Genomic DNA, 16,838 nt, shown 5'->3' with positions numbered 1-16,838 from the left:
TTTGTCCTACACTACAGCTCACAGTGGAGAGAAACCACAAGCCGCCACATCACCGTCAGAGGGATTTTTAGTTACATCAATGAGATCTTTCCTATGCAAGCTAAAGCAAAGGGATAACAGCCAACACCACGGCCACGAGCAATTTGCAGCACGAGTGAAAAGAGCCACAAGAAAGCAAGAGGCCGGCAAAATCAATAAAAGCTGCTAGAGATCCTTGCTCGCCACCTTGATACACCCTCTCCCTGGGGGTCTGCAGCCAAGCACATCACTGTGACCTGTTCTGAGAGCAGTGCTGGTGACTTCAAATCACCAGGTGACTTCAAATCACCAGTGGGCTGTCCTGCCTTATTTGCAACCACTGAAATATATAATTGTGTCTACACTGCTGTTCATTACTAGCACAATACTGAGAACACAGAGTGCTTTACAGAGGCATACAGAGGGAGCATTTTTCTCAGAGGAGTTCAAACATTACTAGAACCATAAAGCGCTCTATACATTTTGGGAATACAGTCACAAGCACACAATGGAGTACCCAGACTGTCTAGTCTAGAAGAACAAGTAGAAAATTTAAAGAACTAATCATTTATATTCAGTTGTCTCTCTACTTCCCTGGTTAACTTAAGGCATCTCCCTTCCCCAGCCAGGGACCAGAGTATTTGGGCATTAAACCTGGAGCTTAATAGTCAGAAGCTGACCTTGGATACAGCGCAGCAAATACACTGGTGCAAAGAACTCCCTGCAGGCAGCCACAATGCTCAAAAGACAATTTTGCTTTAAGCTAGGGCCCCTAAGCCCATGTTTTCCAAGAGCCAAAGCACCGGCATCAATCAAATACTTCTGCTGTGGCCCCCTCAGATCTGCTGCCTTATGGAACCAAGGCGATAGATATATCACAGCACTAATGCCTCACCTGATAATTTTAGAGCCCTGATAGCCAGACCTCACCTTGCTGTCTTTTCTCCCTCTTCCAGAACAAGGCAATGAGGATTCATCTTCCCTCAAATCTGTTCAGATTCCTTTAATCCTTAAATATCTTTTCCTTTTGAGAACCAAAACCAAACAAACGCCTAAATGAACAGCAACAACAACAACAAATCACAATACCACATCTACATAGACACATGAAAGAAAAAAAAAAAGGTTAATGAAGGTTTTAAGAAACCTGCACTCACTTTATTGTACGATCTTTGGAAATGGACAAGAAGGAACAGAAGAACAGCACTTCCACCAGAAGAGTATTACAAAGAAGAGAGAGGAAAACAAATAGAAAAGGGTAAAAGGGGAAAAAAAAAAAGTGGGGCGGTGGGCTGGGGAGGGCGGGTCATGAAGTGCTTGTGTACAGTGCGACATAGCTTCAGACCCAAAGACAAACCCGGGAGAGATGCTAAGTGGCACGCAGGCAGTCAGCGCCAAAACCTGGACGCCGCAGCTCCGTCCCGGGCGCTCGCTGCCACGCTCCGTCCTGGAAGACGGACAGCGGGGTTTGCCCAAAGTCCGCCAAGGTGGCCACGGAGAGAATGAGCCGCCATCCGCGTTCCCCGGCCGAGCCGAGCCCGGCCAGCCCTCCCCACGCGTGTCCGGCCGGGACACGGGCGCTCCCACAGCCGGAGTGCGTCCCGAGAAAGTCCCGGCCCCATCTCTGTCTCTGTCTCCGCGGGAGAAGGGGCGCACGCCGGCAGCCCCCGCCGCCGGGGCGGTGCAACGCCTCCCTCTGCCGGGCAGCGGCGGAGCGGCGCGGCCCCGCCGCCCAGATGTGCTCCGCAGCCACAGCTGGAGAGGAGCCAGCCGGCAGCACGGGGAAGGACGGGCAGCTTCCTGCGCCTTTCCCTGGGGCGGGAGGGGAAGCAGGAGCCGCCTGCAGCACCGTGCTGTGCCTGGGCAGAAGTCAGGAAAAGAAACAGGAGTCTAAGCCTTCGTTCCGTGAAACACCTGACAAAAGTCTCTCTGCCTCCCGGCAAGTCCTGTCCTAGCTAACCTGTCGGTAAGCGCCCTTCTCCCACGTGAATTTTGTTAAGCCAAGATCAGCTGATGCCCAGGATCTCCTTTTCTGGGCTCCACTTCTCGACCTCTTTCCCTTAATGCAGCGCTTTTGATTGTCAGCTCCATTAATTTCTTCATCTAAACAGCAAGCGTTTGGCTATAAAAACAAACTTTTGTTCCCCCAGATAAGTAGCAGATGAAAGCTTTTTTCTTTTCAAAGCCAAGTACTTTGGATCCTAGCAGAGTAGAAATCTCACCAGTTAAACATGGGCACAGAGACATGAAACACAGAAACTCTCCTCTCTCATTTCTTCACAACACATCACTCTCTCTGGTGAATCCTGAAGGCCTTGCCAGATCAGCATTCTGCTGTGTGGTGTCAGTGCCATATCCCTCCCTTCCTCCACAAGCCCAGGAGACACTGGCACATTTTCCCCTTCTGAATTTAAACCTGTGCCACACTGGCAGATGATGATCAGCAAAAGGTGTCTGGGACACCTTGACTGCTTGAAATCTAAAATGGTCTCAGTTTTCTTAATAGTTTCAGAGTAACTAAAATCTGGGCTACCAGGTACAGCCTAAAGAATCACACACTGTATTACCTACAGCATCTCTGAGGACAAACCAACATTATCCACAGCCTGTTTTCTAGAAAGCTCATCTTCCCTACAGTAAAACATAGCCCATTACGATGACAGAACACAGCAACCCTTCTGCAGAAAAGGTACTAACATCTCACCTACCCTGATGAGAACTTAACGGGTGAACTGTCTCTCCAGAGCTACACAGGTAAACCAGCTGACTGTAGACTTACCTTATGCTGACTAAAGAAGCCTTTTGCAGGTAGGGTTAAGGACATTTCCACAGAGTTAGAAACACCTTCCATCCCAAGTAGTCTTTCACTAGTTGAAATGCATCTCTCTCTATTACTTGTGCCAGCACACTGGCATTGGCCAAAAGGCAATTTCCTACCCCCCAGCTCTGCCCTCCTCACAACAAGTCGTAGCCACACAGGCATGTTTCTTAGCCATAGACTATGCTTAATGAGCCAAGAGAGCACAGTATGTGTGGAGGGAGGGACTGGAAGCCTGAAAATGCACTATTCAAGCAAGCAGAATAGCAGTAACTCATCAAAACACAGGCAAAACAGTAGGGCTTCTGGTTGATGGGAAGTGTCACAAGATCCCTAAGGTACCAGCATGGAAGTCACTTTGTCTTATTCCTTAAAAATAAAAACAGCAGCCTCAGCAGCACAGCACCCCTTACTGCCATGGCTGAATTGCTGTCTGACTACTGAACCTCCAGGTCCATCTTTTGCTGCATCTTCCATTTATTTGGAGTCACTTATTATACCTACCTTCCCCTCTCTCAAACTCATCTGAAATACATATATATATTTCAAAAACTCCAGTGCAAACCAGACACAGTGATAATTTTAAAAGCTATGCTGCTCATGTCAAATTATTCAACATCTGTCTTCATGTTCCCACAAAAATTAGCATAGGATGGTGGTTTCTGATGACACCTATAGTGAAATATTTTGACTTCATTCAGCAAGTTGCAAACAACCTGTCAAGAGGATAATGTCAGTTTTCTAGTACTGCATATTAAAGTCAATTGAGGGCTTATCTGGTGTATGAAGCTACTGACCTGACCTAAAACTAGAGGCTCTAGTGTCACACGAGAGTCAATGTGACACATTACAGCTGGAGAACAGCAAGGCATTCTGAAGCACTGGGCTGGATAGATTTAATGCCTTGACCTTAAAGAGCTGTTAAAGACTTATGCAAATCTTGGATCAACCCAGTCCTTTGGTGAGTCTATTTCTATGGCACTCCAGTTAGAAAACTCATTCCTCAAAAGGCTGTATACAGCCTAAGCCACCACAGATTTAAGGGCTGGACAACAAAGATAAATGGTTGAGCACAAAAGATGTGTGAACAAGTGTGTATGTTTTTATATATGTACATACACACATACATAGTTTGGAGGACCACTGTGTTCATACTTCACATTTTCCAAACACAATCAGCCAAAAAGTGACTCACAGAGCCAGCTCCGCCCCTCCTTTAGCCAGTGATCTGCTCAGCCATTTCTGAGGGCACAGGGTATGCTGAGATGACAGCAAGGTATCTTGGAGAGCTCCATGTCTTGGACCCCTGTTCCTGCTGGCAAATCAGCTCTAGGCAGAGGCAGGTGAGAGCGATGGATCCAGGTCACTGGGCTCCAGGTGACATTAGAGTGTCTGTGCCCCAGAAACTGGCAGCAAAAGACACGCACGCACACAGGTTGCAAGACTGTGTGAGGCATACTGCATTGTAAACTCTAGTAAAAGCATTTTTACCTTACAGATAAAAGGAGCAGGAAACAAATCATGTCATGTGTACATGAAATGAAAAAGTGCAGATGTTTATGGCTTAAACCCAGGATATGTTTTACCATGACACTCCTCCATCACAGACACAAGGAAACAATCTTCCAGTAGATTTTTTGGGGGGCTGTCTGTAGTGGCATCTCAGGGGCGATGGTGTCTCTTTAAAGAGAGAGCCTTAACAGGTCATTTATTCCCCACTTCTGAGGCCAGGGCAGGCCTACTCTGCTCTGCAAGTGCTTCACCCCCTCCAGTTTCAAGTGCAGCCCATCCAGGCTCTCTGATCATGGTGCCAGCCAGCTTTCCCTGCTGCCCAGCCTAAGCCTTCCTTCTATTTCCTTTCCATCACCCTGTTGTATGTAGCCCCTCATCACACATTGTGATGCCCATTCCTGAAATGCTTTTTCTGCAGGTGAATTTTGAGAGGCAGGGGACAAAACATCCCACTCTTTTATTCCACCTGAAAGGCTGCTGCTGATCAGCTGGACTGTGCTAATTGCAAGACAACCCAGAAGTGTTAATTATATCCTGCACATGGGGCAAGCACAGCAGCAGCACTGTGCACACTCTGAACCAGATCTACACAAGTCCTGAAATCTACAAAGTTGAGCGGGAAGCAAGAGGCACACTCTTCCCCTTGAATACCATCCCCCCACAGCACCAATCCTCTCCTTTCAGTCTAATTTATAGTCTTAAAGTCTTGATAACTCCAAGCCTGGAAAGGCAGGTCCCCTGTCTCCTTACCTCTTCCTTCCTCCTCCCCAATTCTGACATTTTCTACAGATCTATTTCAACTTGCTCCTTATCTTGACCAGCAGCATTAACACACCAGGACTGAAAGGCACGTGCAGCCCGGGAAATGGGCTACCACAAAAGGCTAATAAGAGTTGCTTCTTGGCAGTCTGCTGAATTGGCTTCCCAATCAGGCCAGCCTTGTCTCACTGCAACAAACAAGGCTAAAAGAATGGGATCAGCTAATGAGAAGAGGGTTTCAGACACACTTCAGTCATTACAACAAATGCCAATTTATATAACAAGCCTCTTCAGGTAGCAGGCATAAAGCACCTTGACTCCTAATTAAATTGCACCTCGATTGTAAATGCTCCTTTCCCAGAAACGCCCTTATACACATTTTATTTATACCATTCATCTCAATAAACCTCTCCAACAACTCTGCTCTCCTAGACAGAGGTCTTTTGTGCACATCCATGTGGGTGTATTATTTAAAGGGTACATCACATGGATAGTTTATCTTGTTTAATCTGATTTAATCTCAGGAGATTTGCTAAAGCAAAATATATTTATAGACCCATATAGATGCCTCCCCCAATCTCCACTGCCATACAGTGGAGAAAGCAGAAAAACAGATCTGAACCATGACACTTGAGTTCTCATCATTTCTACATTTGGTGCCATGTGAGATCAACATTCACAACACAGAATGGTCAAGTACTGCTTAAAGCTATGGTGAGAGATTTAGGAAAAATCCAAGTGGGGGGGGCTAGTAGGACTAATTTCTAATCCTGCTTTATTTATCCTCGCAAATATAACCATATCAATCCAGCTCTGCTCGACCCATCAGTAACAGCAATCTTGCATCCAAAGAAACAGTGCTGGCTGCACAAGGCATGCAAACAGCACAGGTTAGTGAACTGAAGACAGGATTGGGAAAGACAATATGAAAACTATCAGCCACCATCCAGTGTGCTGATTCCACAAGACACTGCTTTGGGCTGCGCTCAGCGACAGCTGTGTATTAAGGCTCCTGATGTTGCATAGTTTGAAGAGGTAGGGGTGGGGAGAGGAAGGAAGAGACTGGGTTTCCCCTTTGTGTAGTTAAGTAAGAGAACAGATAGAAGTAGTGTGCCATTTTGGCTCAAAAGAATGGCTTCATCTTAGTGTATGTCTCTATATGTGCTTTCTTTTGTACACAGTTTCTCCAATCTCTCTGTGAGAGAAAAAGACAAAAACATGAGTAAGTTATTCTGAAGATCTAATTTAGCAGCAACTGTGTCAAATGCAAGTTCACTGAAGTGGATGAAAAAATACATCAGGCAGCCTTTTAAAGCACATTTAAGCAAACCTGGTTTTAAGCTCTGTCCCTCTTGCTACAATCCTGAGCTGAGAGGCCATTCTACAGCAACTGACAGCTATTCAGCAGCAAGAACACTAAAGTGAAATAATATAAGTTTGGCTAAAAGCAGATTACCTGTTTTAAAGGAATAAATAACATGCCCTGACCAGGTTTCTGTACCACAAACTCATTCTACTCCTCATCTTTCCAGCCTTCTGAGGGTCATACAATTTTCATCTGGACAGGCAGACTGGGAGAAAACACATATACTGAGAGGAAGAAAGAAAAAAAATAAAGGGAGCTAAACACCCTCTATTTAAAATGGTTATTTTACAAAACAGACCCAAACTCAAATTAACACCCCAGCCCTCAAGGAGAAAGGAGGAATTGTCTCCATTAAAGAAATACATCATTAAAAAGTGACCTACAAAGACTTACCCACAGTCAGTGAGACTGAACTGATCTTTGCCAGAGCTCACACAAGAGACTGGCTGCGTGCTGTTAAAAAAAAGAGGGAGCGGGGGGGCTGGATTCTCTCACTGGGGTCTCTCTTCAGAGCTCAGAGAGCCTGGCTTGTTAGAGGCAGAGGCATGCCTTCCAGGAGGACTTTACAGCAACGCACAACTGAGTTGTAAGCCAAGATAAAGCCGGCTTGTTATGAGAGACAAGACTTGTGGGTTGCTTTTATTTATTTTTTCCCAGTGTATTGGAAATGCAGATCTTGTAAAGCAAAAATTAAGAGAGGGCTGGGAGAGGGAAAGGGGGGCTGCACGGCTGGCTAACGTAAATTCCGGGTGTTTTCTCAGCCCGAGCTTGTGCTCGGCGGTGGCACGGGGTGCCATCCCCCCACCTCTGCCCTCGCACTGAGGGGCTACGGGAGGCAGACCTCTCATGAGAAGACCATCCGAGCTTGCCATTTGCCACCCTGCCTGCAAACAAGGAGAGGAAGTAAGCTCCGTAAACGCAATAATAATAATAATAGTAAAAGAGGGGGAAAAAAATCAACCAGCCCAACATCAGCTCTACCACAGATCACCACCCACCCACCTCCATCACCTTAAGAAGAGAATCAGCAGCAAAGTTCCATAGGGTGCAAAATCAGCCTCGCCCCTCCCGGGGCGCCCGGCAGGGCTCGCCGTGGGGAGTGAGGGGAAGCCGGGGCAGGGCGGAGAGCCGGCCCCGCCGAGCCGGGAAGAGCCGCCCCCCGCGCCGGCAGCGGGGAGCGGGCTGTCCGCGGCAACAGGGGAAGGAGACCCCCGAAGCTCCGACGCGGAGCCCCGCGGGGCAGCGCCGGCCGCCCTTCTCTCTGCTCGCCGTGCCGGTAGTCCTGCGAGGAAGCAAACCCGCAAGCGCAGCGCGGGGAGGGGATCCTCTATCCTCCCCTTGCCCCAAAGAAAATGCAACTCGGAGGTGCTCCCGGAGCCGCCCCCACCGACATCAGCGTGGCGTCCCCACGCGAGTGGGGAGGCAGGGCCGGGGCCCGTGTCGTTCCCCCGGCAGCAGCCCCGCTGGCGGTCCCTGCGTGCCATGTCGGCGGACTCGTACATGGGAGGCGGCCAGAGGTTACGGCGAGGAATTATGAAGTAGCTACAGGCGCTGGAAGCCCTATTGCTGCATCAATCTCTCCGCTCAGGCTGCGACGAGCTTCGCCGGCATCATTTACTTTCTCCTGCAGGTGCTTTTTAACTTTGATCCCACCGCTGCTGTCTGTGCCCTCGCCCCCCATCCCCTCCGCCCTCCTCCGCAAACAGCGACCGTGACAGGTCCCTTACCGTACACCCCTTGTCCCCTGCTGTACACTGGCACCAGAGACAGGAATAAAAAACAGATCATGTCCATCTTCAAGGCAGAGGCTTCATCGCCGGCGAAGAAAAACAGCCAAAACAGCTCAGGCAGCATCCGGCGGGGGAGCAAGGAGCAGCCGAAAGCCTCCCGAAACACCGCCCCATGCGCCCCGCTCCGCGCCGGGCACCGGCGTCCCTCGGGCGGAGGAAGGGACTCCCCCCCCCCCCCCCCCCAACCGGGGCCGCCTAGGGGTAAAATTTAAAATTAAAAAAAAAAAAAAAAGAAAGAAAGAAAGGAATTAAAAAAGGAGGGAGAGAGTGAGGGAAGGAGGCAGGGAGGGCAGGAACGCGGAGCGCCGCTTCCCGCTTCCCCTCGCCAGGTTGCTCGAGGATCTCCAGGCGAACAGGCAGCCGCGCCCGTACTCGGGGTACAGGGAAAGGCCAGCCCGGGGGCACCGGGCCGGCGCCGGGATAGGGCAGGAGTAGGGCTCGGGCCAGCCCAGCGCTATCCTCCAGCTCCTGCGGGAAAGGGGGCTCCTTTGTTCAGCGGGAGCTGCCGAGCTCTGCCCGAAGTCCCGCGCTACCCAAAGTGCTGCCAACTGGGGCCAACTTCAGTGAGTCCTCGCCCTCTCTCCTCCTAGCGAGGCTCTGGCCGCAGCCCCAGAAGCGGACGGGGAGAAGGAGAAGGAGGTGGAGAAAAAGGGGGGAAGCGAGGGTGGGGGGTAGGAGCCAGCTGCTGAAAGGCGGAGGGAGGGATAGGTGATTCCTCTTTTCCAGATCTTCTGGGGAGGGGATTGTTGTAATTAATCAAATCCAGGAAGGATTTTGTTGTTTGTTTTTTTTTTTTTTAAAGCGGCTCCCAAGAGCTCCCCCAGCTGCACTGCATCGCCCCAGCCAGCCTGAAGGGAGAAGCAAACGAGGAGCAGACAGACCACGCACCCTCGTTTCGCCTGCAGCTCAGCCCGGCTCTCCTCGCCTCCTCCCCAGCCTACCAGGTCCTTCTCCCTACAAAACTTTCCCTGATGTTGTGTGCCGGCCTCAGGTGGATGCTTTGCCTCCGTGTGTGCCTGCTCCGCCCGCCTCGCAGGGGATTTGCGGCTGTAGAGAGGCCCGTGTCTCTCTCCCTCGACGGCTGCCGGAGGTCCTATTGGGAACTAACGGGCTGCAGCGGGAAGGGAGCCGACGAGGAGAGATAAGAAGCTGGAGAAAATTGGGCTATTCCTGCCAGATGCCAGCTGGAAACCGCTTGGCAGGTCCCTGCCCCACCGCTTTTTCCTGCAGCGCCAAAATTTCCTGCAGAAGTTGCTAGGAGCGTCACCGCTCCCCAGCCGGCCCCGGGACACTCTGCTCCACCGGTCCCCGACGGGGCGTCCGGGGGTTCCCGCGCCCGCCGGCCGGGCTGCCCCGAGGTTGCCTCACGCCTGCCGGGTCTGGCAGCTGTGCCTTATTTTCTTCTCTGTTGGCTTTCCAGGTTTTTCCCCTCCCCTCCTTACCGTTTCATTCCCCTTCAGTTAAAAAAAAAAAAGAAAAAAAAAAAGAAGAAAGAAAAAGGAGCCAATTAAAGCGGCCGTGCTGGGGAGAGCCCAGCCTCCTGCCCAATTCTGCGGGCCTCCCCACGCCTCGCCCCAGCCCAATTATAGACAACACCGCAGGGCTGGGAAGAAAAAGGGATTTGCTTCGGGCGAGAGATCCGTCGTCAGCCCGGGGTACCCCCATCCTCAGGACACTCGTGGCAAGGTCGGATTCTCCCGGCTGGGACCTGAGATGCGAAGGGGTGGGGGGGCAGCTCAGGCTGCCCAGTGTCTCCTATGCCGGCGCTGGCTGGTGCCAGCAAAGTTTTTTGGGGCCCCCCAGGTAGGTTGCAGGCCGGCGGGGCTGCCTCGTGCATGCTGCCAGGGAGCGGCAAGGCGGGGGTGCCGTACGGGCCCCCACCCCCGTGCGAGGCTGCGGTGGCCGCGGTACCCGCCGGACTGCCGGCCCCGGGCCGTGGTGAGGCTCGTACATGAGACTCGGAGCCGGGGAGCTGTGCATGCCGCCTCCGCTCTTCCCCGCACCTCGCAGGGTTCGGAGCGAGAGGCTGGGAGGAGGAAGAGGATGAGGAAGCTGCGCGAGCCGCGAGCATCGTCACCGGCACTGGGGGGCTGCGCGGGGCTCTGCTTTGCCATCCCTATCTCCATCTGCTTTGCGAGAGGGACAAAACGCTGCTTCTGGGGAGCCTAGACCTGCTCGCCGGCGAGCCTGCCCGTGCCCGGCCCGGGGCCGTAGCAGTAAGCTCAGCCCGTCAAGCGGAGCCAGCGCCGTGGAAACCCGTCTTAGGGCGCGTACTGCTCCCGGGAGCCCGGCTCCGGCTCGCCTCTTCCCCGGCGCTGGTCCTGCCGAGGCTCTCAGGGACAGGCTGATGCGGGTGTCCCTTAGGGACAGCGGGTCCTCTCCGGCTCTTTCCTGGGGCTGGTCACTGCGCGCTCTCCCGCCTCGGCCACGCGTGGGCTCGGCACGCTGCCCCCGGGCGCTCCGGGCCCTGTCCCGCGGCTCTGCACCCATGCCCGCTCCCCGCGGCAGCTGGCGAGGGGTGCGGGACCCGGAGGGAAAGCGGTTGGCCGGCAGGCACTGAGTCGCCGTGTGAACAAGTCACTCCCTGATAAAAACGTAATTTATTAAAAAAAAAAAAAAAAAAAAAGGAAAAATATCAAGAGATATGGCCTAGAGAGAGCGGCCGCCTGCTCAGTCGTGCTCTAACAAACAAGCAATTAATAGATATAGCCCCTAATTAGTAAGCAGTTATTCCTATTGTAAATGGTGCTCAGCGAGAGAGAAAAGCAATAGCGTGCACCAGAAGGGGAGCAGCGATACGAACAGGGCAGTTTCACTCCAGTGCCCAGCATCCCTGCATGGAGGAGGCATGGCAGGCGGTTCCCCACTGGGCTCTATTCTATCACTTGTCAGGATACCGCCAGTATAAAACTGCCTTGTTTAGTTTTGTGGTCGTTTGGGGTTTTTTTTCCCTTCGTATTTTTTTTTCCTATAACCAAGCTAAGGGAACATTTGCCAAGACACTGTGGGCTTTGCACTCTGAGATGCCCTTTCCACAGCTGATGGAGTGGGGCACTTGTGAAAGCACCTGATGTGATCAAGTTTATTCCTTAATAAAATAAACCCTTATCTGAGAAGGATTTAATCCTTCCTGTGGTGAGTGGTGGCAACATTAACAAAGGGCGCATAGGTAGAAGGAGGCAGCCAGCACCAGGAGGGGACAGGTGGAGCAACGCCTTTGCCAGGGCATAGGGAGAAGCAGGAGCTGAGAATGACAAAACAAAGCAAAATTGTCCACATATCCATGAAGTAGGCTGAAAGCAACACGAGGAAAACGAGATGTAGAAATGTCTGCAGATCCAGGAAACTTCATAGTAACTAAAAAAAAAATCAACCAGCATGGCAACATGGAGACAAGACTCTTGTTTTTTTCTGTGCATAACTTTGAAATAAGGATATTTTTGTGGCATTTTGTAGCCTTTCCACTATTTTTTCCAGGGATTCTCATTAAATTATGGAATAGTGCCTCAGTGTTTGAATGAGGCATATCTGGCTAATGAGTCAAAAAAGGAAAAATCAAAAAAATGTGTGCTTCACACCCCTTTTTTGTGTTAACATTCAATGAACATGCTCATGTTTTATTGGCTCAAATGATTATGAAAGATGAATTTCAAAGTAAACTGACAAAGTATACTCTGAGTGGAAAAAAATGCTGCCAAACCCCAAGTACCTAACTGCATTTGCTAAATAAGAATTAATAGTTATTGCTTGAGGCCTGATAAATCATAGCATTCATAACTCTGGAGTTTTCAGTGGGTGACAGCAAGGCAGCACTCCTATGCACACTTGCTAAGCAAGCTACTTGTCATAGGCAAACATACTCTGTAGTGATTCTACTTGTCAAAAAGCAAAGATGAGGGATGCCTTTCCTCCCCTCAGACTGTGTCTAGAGAACATATTTGTCCCATCTTTCTATCTGGGAGTCAGTGTCTCTGGTCGCTTCTCAAGACCCCACTTGTCAAATGAGTCCTGTCTCTGAAATATTTATACATACTACATCACCTATATTTCATATCCATGTTAAGAGGTAGACAGTCTCTGGGACAGATGTGATGTTCAAACGGAGCAAATCATATATAGCACAATGACATCAGGCAAGAGGCGACTGAAGAACCATGTGAGGCCAAGGTCCAGTTGTAACAACATTAATTATTTCTGTGTCAATGTTTTCATGCTGTAGTCTGGTTCAGTCTGTCATTTATCTCTTTTCTGGGATGATGCAACTATCTCTGGGCCCCAGTGATCTTTTGAGCTTGTAGTCTGACATTTCTATCCCCTCTTTCCTGTTCATTTTCTTCTCAGCACCACATCCAAGAATGACTCCATCATAGATTTGCATCAAAGACCTGAGCATAAAGGCTTGTCCCTGCAGTGCTGCTGAGCTGGGCTGAGCAGGGGCAAGTGTCCAACCCAAGGCAGTGAGATGGAGCAGTAAGAGAGCCAAAGAGGGGGAAATGGGAAAGGGAAGAGAAAGCCAATGTGTGTGAGGAAGGGGAGCCCCATCAAACTGTCGCAAACAAACTAGGGGCAACAGCACCAGGTACTCTGCAATGCACAAACTATGGGAAGATGGGAAAGCATGGGTGAAGCTACAGTGATAGGATGCAGTTAAACTGTCCGCTGTTTTCCTTCTGTTTAGTTGGTCTTCATAGGAAAACTGTAAAAAAATATACTAAAAACAATCCTAGTTTGCCATTCTGAAGTGCTAGAGTCAGAATCTCTTTGTGGAAAAAAAATGCCTAGAGCAGTGCTTCCCACCATTCATTACACCAGGCTGGTGCTGCTGCTGTCCTAGATCCTCCTGGGTATCTCCTGCTTCCAGTATGAAGCATGACAAGATAGGGTTATAAATCCCAGGGGTTCTGCTTTGCTGTCCTCAGTTCTCCTCATCTCCACTCCAGGGAATACACCTATGCTGTGCTCACTTTCTTCCCAGATGCATTTTACAACATTAGTAGTACCTCTGAGCCTCTTGTGTATCCTGTTTTTTTGATTAGCTCTCCTCATCACAGATAGTGTTTAGTACAGAGAGGAGTGATGAAGAGGGAGTCCATCTCTATTCCTCACCCAAGACCTACCAGAGCTTTACCACCCTTCCTTCCCTGCACCTCCCAGATGCAGCTAGTCGCAGGGTCATATTGGGATTTCTGACAGCTGGTTGCTATTGTATTGGATTTTGCTATTCCTGCCTCCTGCCTTTACCCAACTACACTTTGACAAACCTACATTTCCCGGTTAAGGCTTATTTGAAACCATTGCAATCCTTTGCCCCTCTTATCTCAATGTGTGGCCACTCTTCTTTCCTTTGCTCAAGTGCTCACCCCATGCCCTCCCCCCTCCTTCTCCCACTTTTGCTCTAAACCCACAGGCTTTTAACTCAACGTTTTCTACCAATCTCTATGCCTTTTAGCCTATATATCTAGTTTTCCAGAGATCCTGCTGGGCTTTTTTTTGCTTTTGCGCTTTAGGACAGATTTGGGCTGGTATAGGGGCACAGACAAGGGTCTCAGCATCACTGGGAGCATCTTTTTCCCGTTTCACCTTTTCTTTGATCTTTTTTCTTCTCTGCCTACTTCTCCTTCTAAATTCATACTTTCTTCTTCTTTCCCACCCTCCCTTTCATGTGTAAAAAGTGAGTCAAAAAAAGTCAAGCTGGTGCTGGTCAAAGGAACTCGTTCTCCCTGTCTTCCACTTCCTTTCATTGCCTCAGCCCTCTCTCCTAGCACACATCTCCCAGACTGCACTGGAGAGGGATACTTTTTCACAGAGGGCAGATACAAAGGGTTTGGGCGTGATTCTCCCCTGTTTGTGCCCTCTGCCACCACCAGCAAAGGGTGCATCAATTGCAGATTTTGTCAGTGCCAGGCGGATGATCTGAAATGTGTGATTTCTGCCCTGTGGTGAAGGTGGTGATGCAAGGGAGGGTAAAGGAGCTACTCCTGAAGCAGATGCCTTCAGCCAGAGGGTTGTGTTTGAATCAGTTGTCAGCACTCCCAGGAGACTGTGCTACTTGAATTTCCCATGAGAGGTTTTAAACACAGCTCACAGCATGGGGATGATTGATTGGCTCATACAACTGTCAGACGGGACTTTCCTGCTTAGACCTTGGTGGAGACAGACTTTGGCCACAGACAGCACATTATGTCTTCCTGACATGAGGAGGAAGCCATCCTGCAGAGTCACTTTTGTGGGAGCAGTCGGGTAAGGCTGTGGATTCACATGCCCTGAGGCCTCTCGGTGGTGAGAAAACACCCCAGCTGGTACCTCCTCACTTTAGTTGTCCAGTGACCACACTTGGTTTTGGGAAGCTGATCTATTAGCATCACAATGACTTAAAATAACACAAAAGAAGTTCCTCAGTTCCTTTTTGTCCCTAGACAGAGCCAACCTCACTTCAGGAAGTTGAGCATTTTTGTTTTGGATATAAAAAGGAAGCTGCAGAGAAAACTATTTTTCTGACAGAATCTCCCCTCACTAGCAATCCCAGAACACAAGAGCTGGGAGAGCCAGTCACAGAAAGATTCAACAGTGTGATGGGCAAGCTGTAGAGAAGAACATCCAATTCAATGCCTGAAGGAGCAGAGAAGAACATCCAATTCAATGTCTCCTTCCTGGGGAACCATAAAGTGCTCATCAGTGGTGCAGCTTTCCATCAGCCTCTCACTGTAACAAGATGTGGTGGGTTGACCTTGGCTGGATGCCAGATGCCCACCCAGCTGCTCTATCACTCCCCTTCTCAGTTGGACAGGAGAGAGAGTAAGATGGAAAACAACCCATGGGTTGGGATAAGGAAGTTTATTAAAGCAGAAGCCAGGCGAAAGCTTGCATGCACAAAAGTGAAGCAAAAGATAGCACAGATTATTCGCTTCTTCCCATCAACAGCGATGGTCAGCCACTTTGAGAAGCAGGGCTTCAGCATGCATAATGGTTCCTCAGCAGGCAGCCATTGGAGACAATGAATGCCTGTCTTCCTGCTCCTTGCCTTAGTTTTTATATCTGAGCTGACGTCATATGGTATGGAATATCCCTTTGGTCAGTTTGGGTCAGCTGGCCTTGTTGTGTCCCCTTACAGGATCTTGCCCTCAATTGGGGAAGGAATGTTACAGTGGTGATGCTGTGTCAGCGCTGCTCAGCAGTAGCCAAAACACTGATGTGTTATCAACACCTTCCTAGCAACCAATGCAAGGCACAGCATTGTGAGGGCTGCTACGGGGAAATGAACTCCATCTCAGCCAGACCCAATACACATGACAATGAAAAAAATTTGAAATCCGTAGCTGTCAGGAGCCTATGTGCACTGCCACCATCCAAACAGCTTGGGCAGTCAGTGGGTATGGGCTTTGTTCCACCCGGGAGAATGGATGTGCAGTCCCAGGCTCACTGGGCATCACCAGCTGTTATGATTGGAGATACCTGAGTCAGCCCAGTTCCTGGTGGAGGCTTCCTGCTGCTCCCTTTTTGGCAGCTCTTCAGCTGAGTGCTATTTACCTTCACTAACACAAATACACTCTCCCAGCCTGACCCATCTTCCCTTTGCCCAGACTCCTTCCAGGAGGATTATAAATAAGCACAGCTTTGACCTGAGTTTTGGAAATCCTGGGGCTAGAGTTCCTGTTCAAAATATAGTGTCTCCAGGGTACTTATCTCCTCCAGAGGTACTCAAAGATGGATGTGGACACTCAAGGCTTAAGTCAAAATAACTTTTATGGCCTGTTTCACTGTCACACCTTGCTCTGCTCTTACCTGTAGCTCAGGGTGGCAGGTGAATACATCAGAAGGTTTCTAGCCTTAAGGAGAGAATGCAAGGAGCTACCTTACTGAGCAATGCACATTTTAGTGCTACTGACCTTCCCTGCTTTGGATCTGTAGGTTAATGAAATCTGGAGGGATAGAGTGCTGCACATCTTAGTCCCATGAGGGAGGATGCTCTGAGCTCATCGGTGAGAAGTCTGGGTCTCTCAGCCCCCATGTACACTCCTCAAGAGTCTCTGTACAGATACCACTTGTACACACACTGTTTCATCTCAGTGTTTGGATCATGTATGACTTTAAGGAAACCTGGATTCCTGAAGTCCATGTGTCTTGAGAAAGGTTGAGCACAAAAAAAGTCAAGGGTAGTTAGCCCCTCTGATTTAATCCAAAAGCCGCTGTCTTCTCATGACCCAAATCTAGCCCAGGGTGGAAAAGTAGCCCACAAGGTTTAGCTTCCTCAGTGAGTTTGGTAATAAAGTCCCTATGGTTAACTTGTGCAGAATAGTTTCCTTGCTGTATATAGTCTATGAGCTACCCTTACTATTGCCTCTTCATTTCCAGGTGTTGTTTGCCACTGCTTCAGTATTTGACACAAGAATCTAGTGATTTTTATCTATGTGTGAACCTCTATGTGTACACACACACACACACACACACACACACACACAATCCTTTTCCCTTCTGTCCAGTGATACACTACAGCCTGTTCAATTCAAAATGTCTTAGACAATTCATTGCACAAATCCAGAAGTTGCTAGAGAAATGTGCAAAGAAGTGTTTGGAA

The 16,838-nt window shown here is 49.6% G+C and overlaps 1 protein-coding gene and 1 long non-coding RNA gene across 3 annotated transcripts in view; one reads left to right on the top strand and one right to left on the bottom strand.

Moving 5' to 3' along the window:
• MDGA1 (MAM domain containing glycosylphosphatidylinositol anchor 1) overlaps nucleotides 1-9,097 on the bottom strand; it is a 153,586-nt gene extending 144,489 nt beyond the window's left edge. For both annotated transcript variants that reach the window (XM_064648480.1, XM_064648481.1), the window contains exon 1: nucleotides 8,201-9,097. In XM_064648480.1, the coding sequence (XP_064504550.1) occupies nucleotides 8,201-8,327 (127 nt within the window). In that variant the 5' untranslated portion in view covers nucleotides 8,328-9,097. The remainder of the gene's footprint in view (nucleotides 1-8,200) is intronic.
• On the top strand, nucleotides 7,578-11,392 carry LOC135411204 (uncharacterized). The gene is made up of 2 exons (XR_010429042.1): nucleotides 7,578-8,103; nucleotides 9,066-11,392. It is a non-coding gene; the product is annotated as an uncharacterized LOC135411204 (long non-coding RNA).
• The last annotated feature ends 5,446 nt before the right edge of the window (nucleotides 11,393-16,838 follow it).

The sequence above is a fragment of the Pseudopipra pipra genome, chromosome 3, assembly GCF_036250125.1.
Source record: "Pseudopipra pipra isolate bDixPip1 chromosome 3, bDixPip1.hap1, whole genome shotgun sequence".
NCBI classification, from domain to species: domain Eukaryota; kingdom Metazoa; phylum Chordata; class Aves; order Passeriformes; family Pipridae; genus Pseudopipra; species Pseudopipra pipra.
Note: the sequence above shows the minus strand (reverse complement) of the source record. Positions and strands in the feature narration are given on the sequence as shown.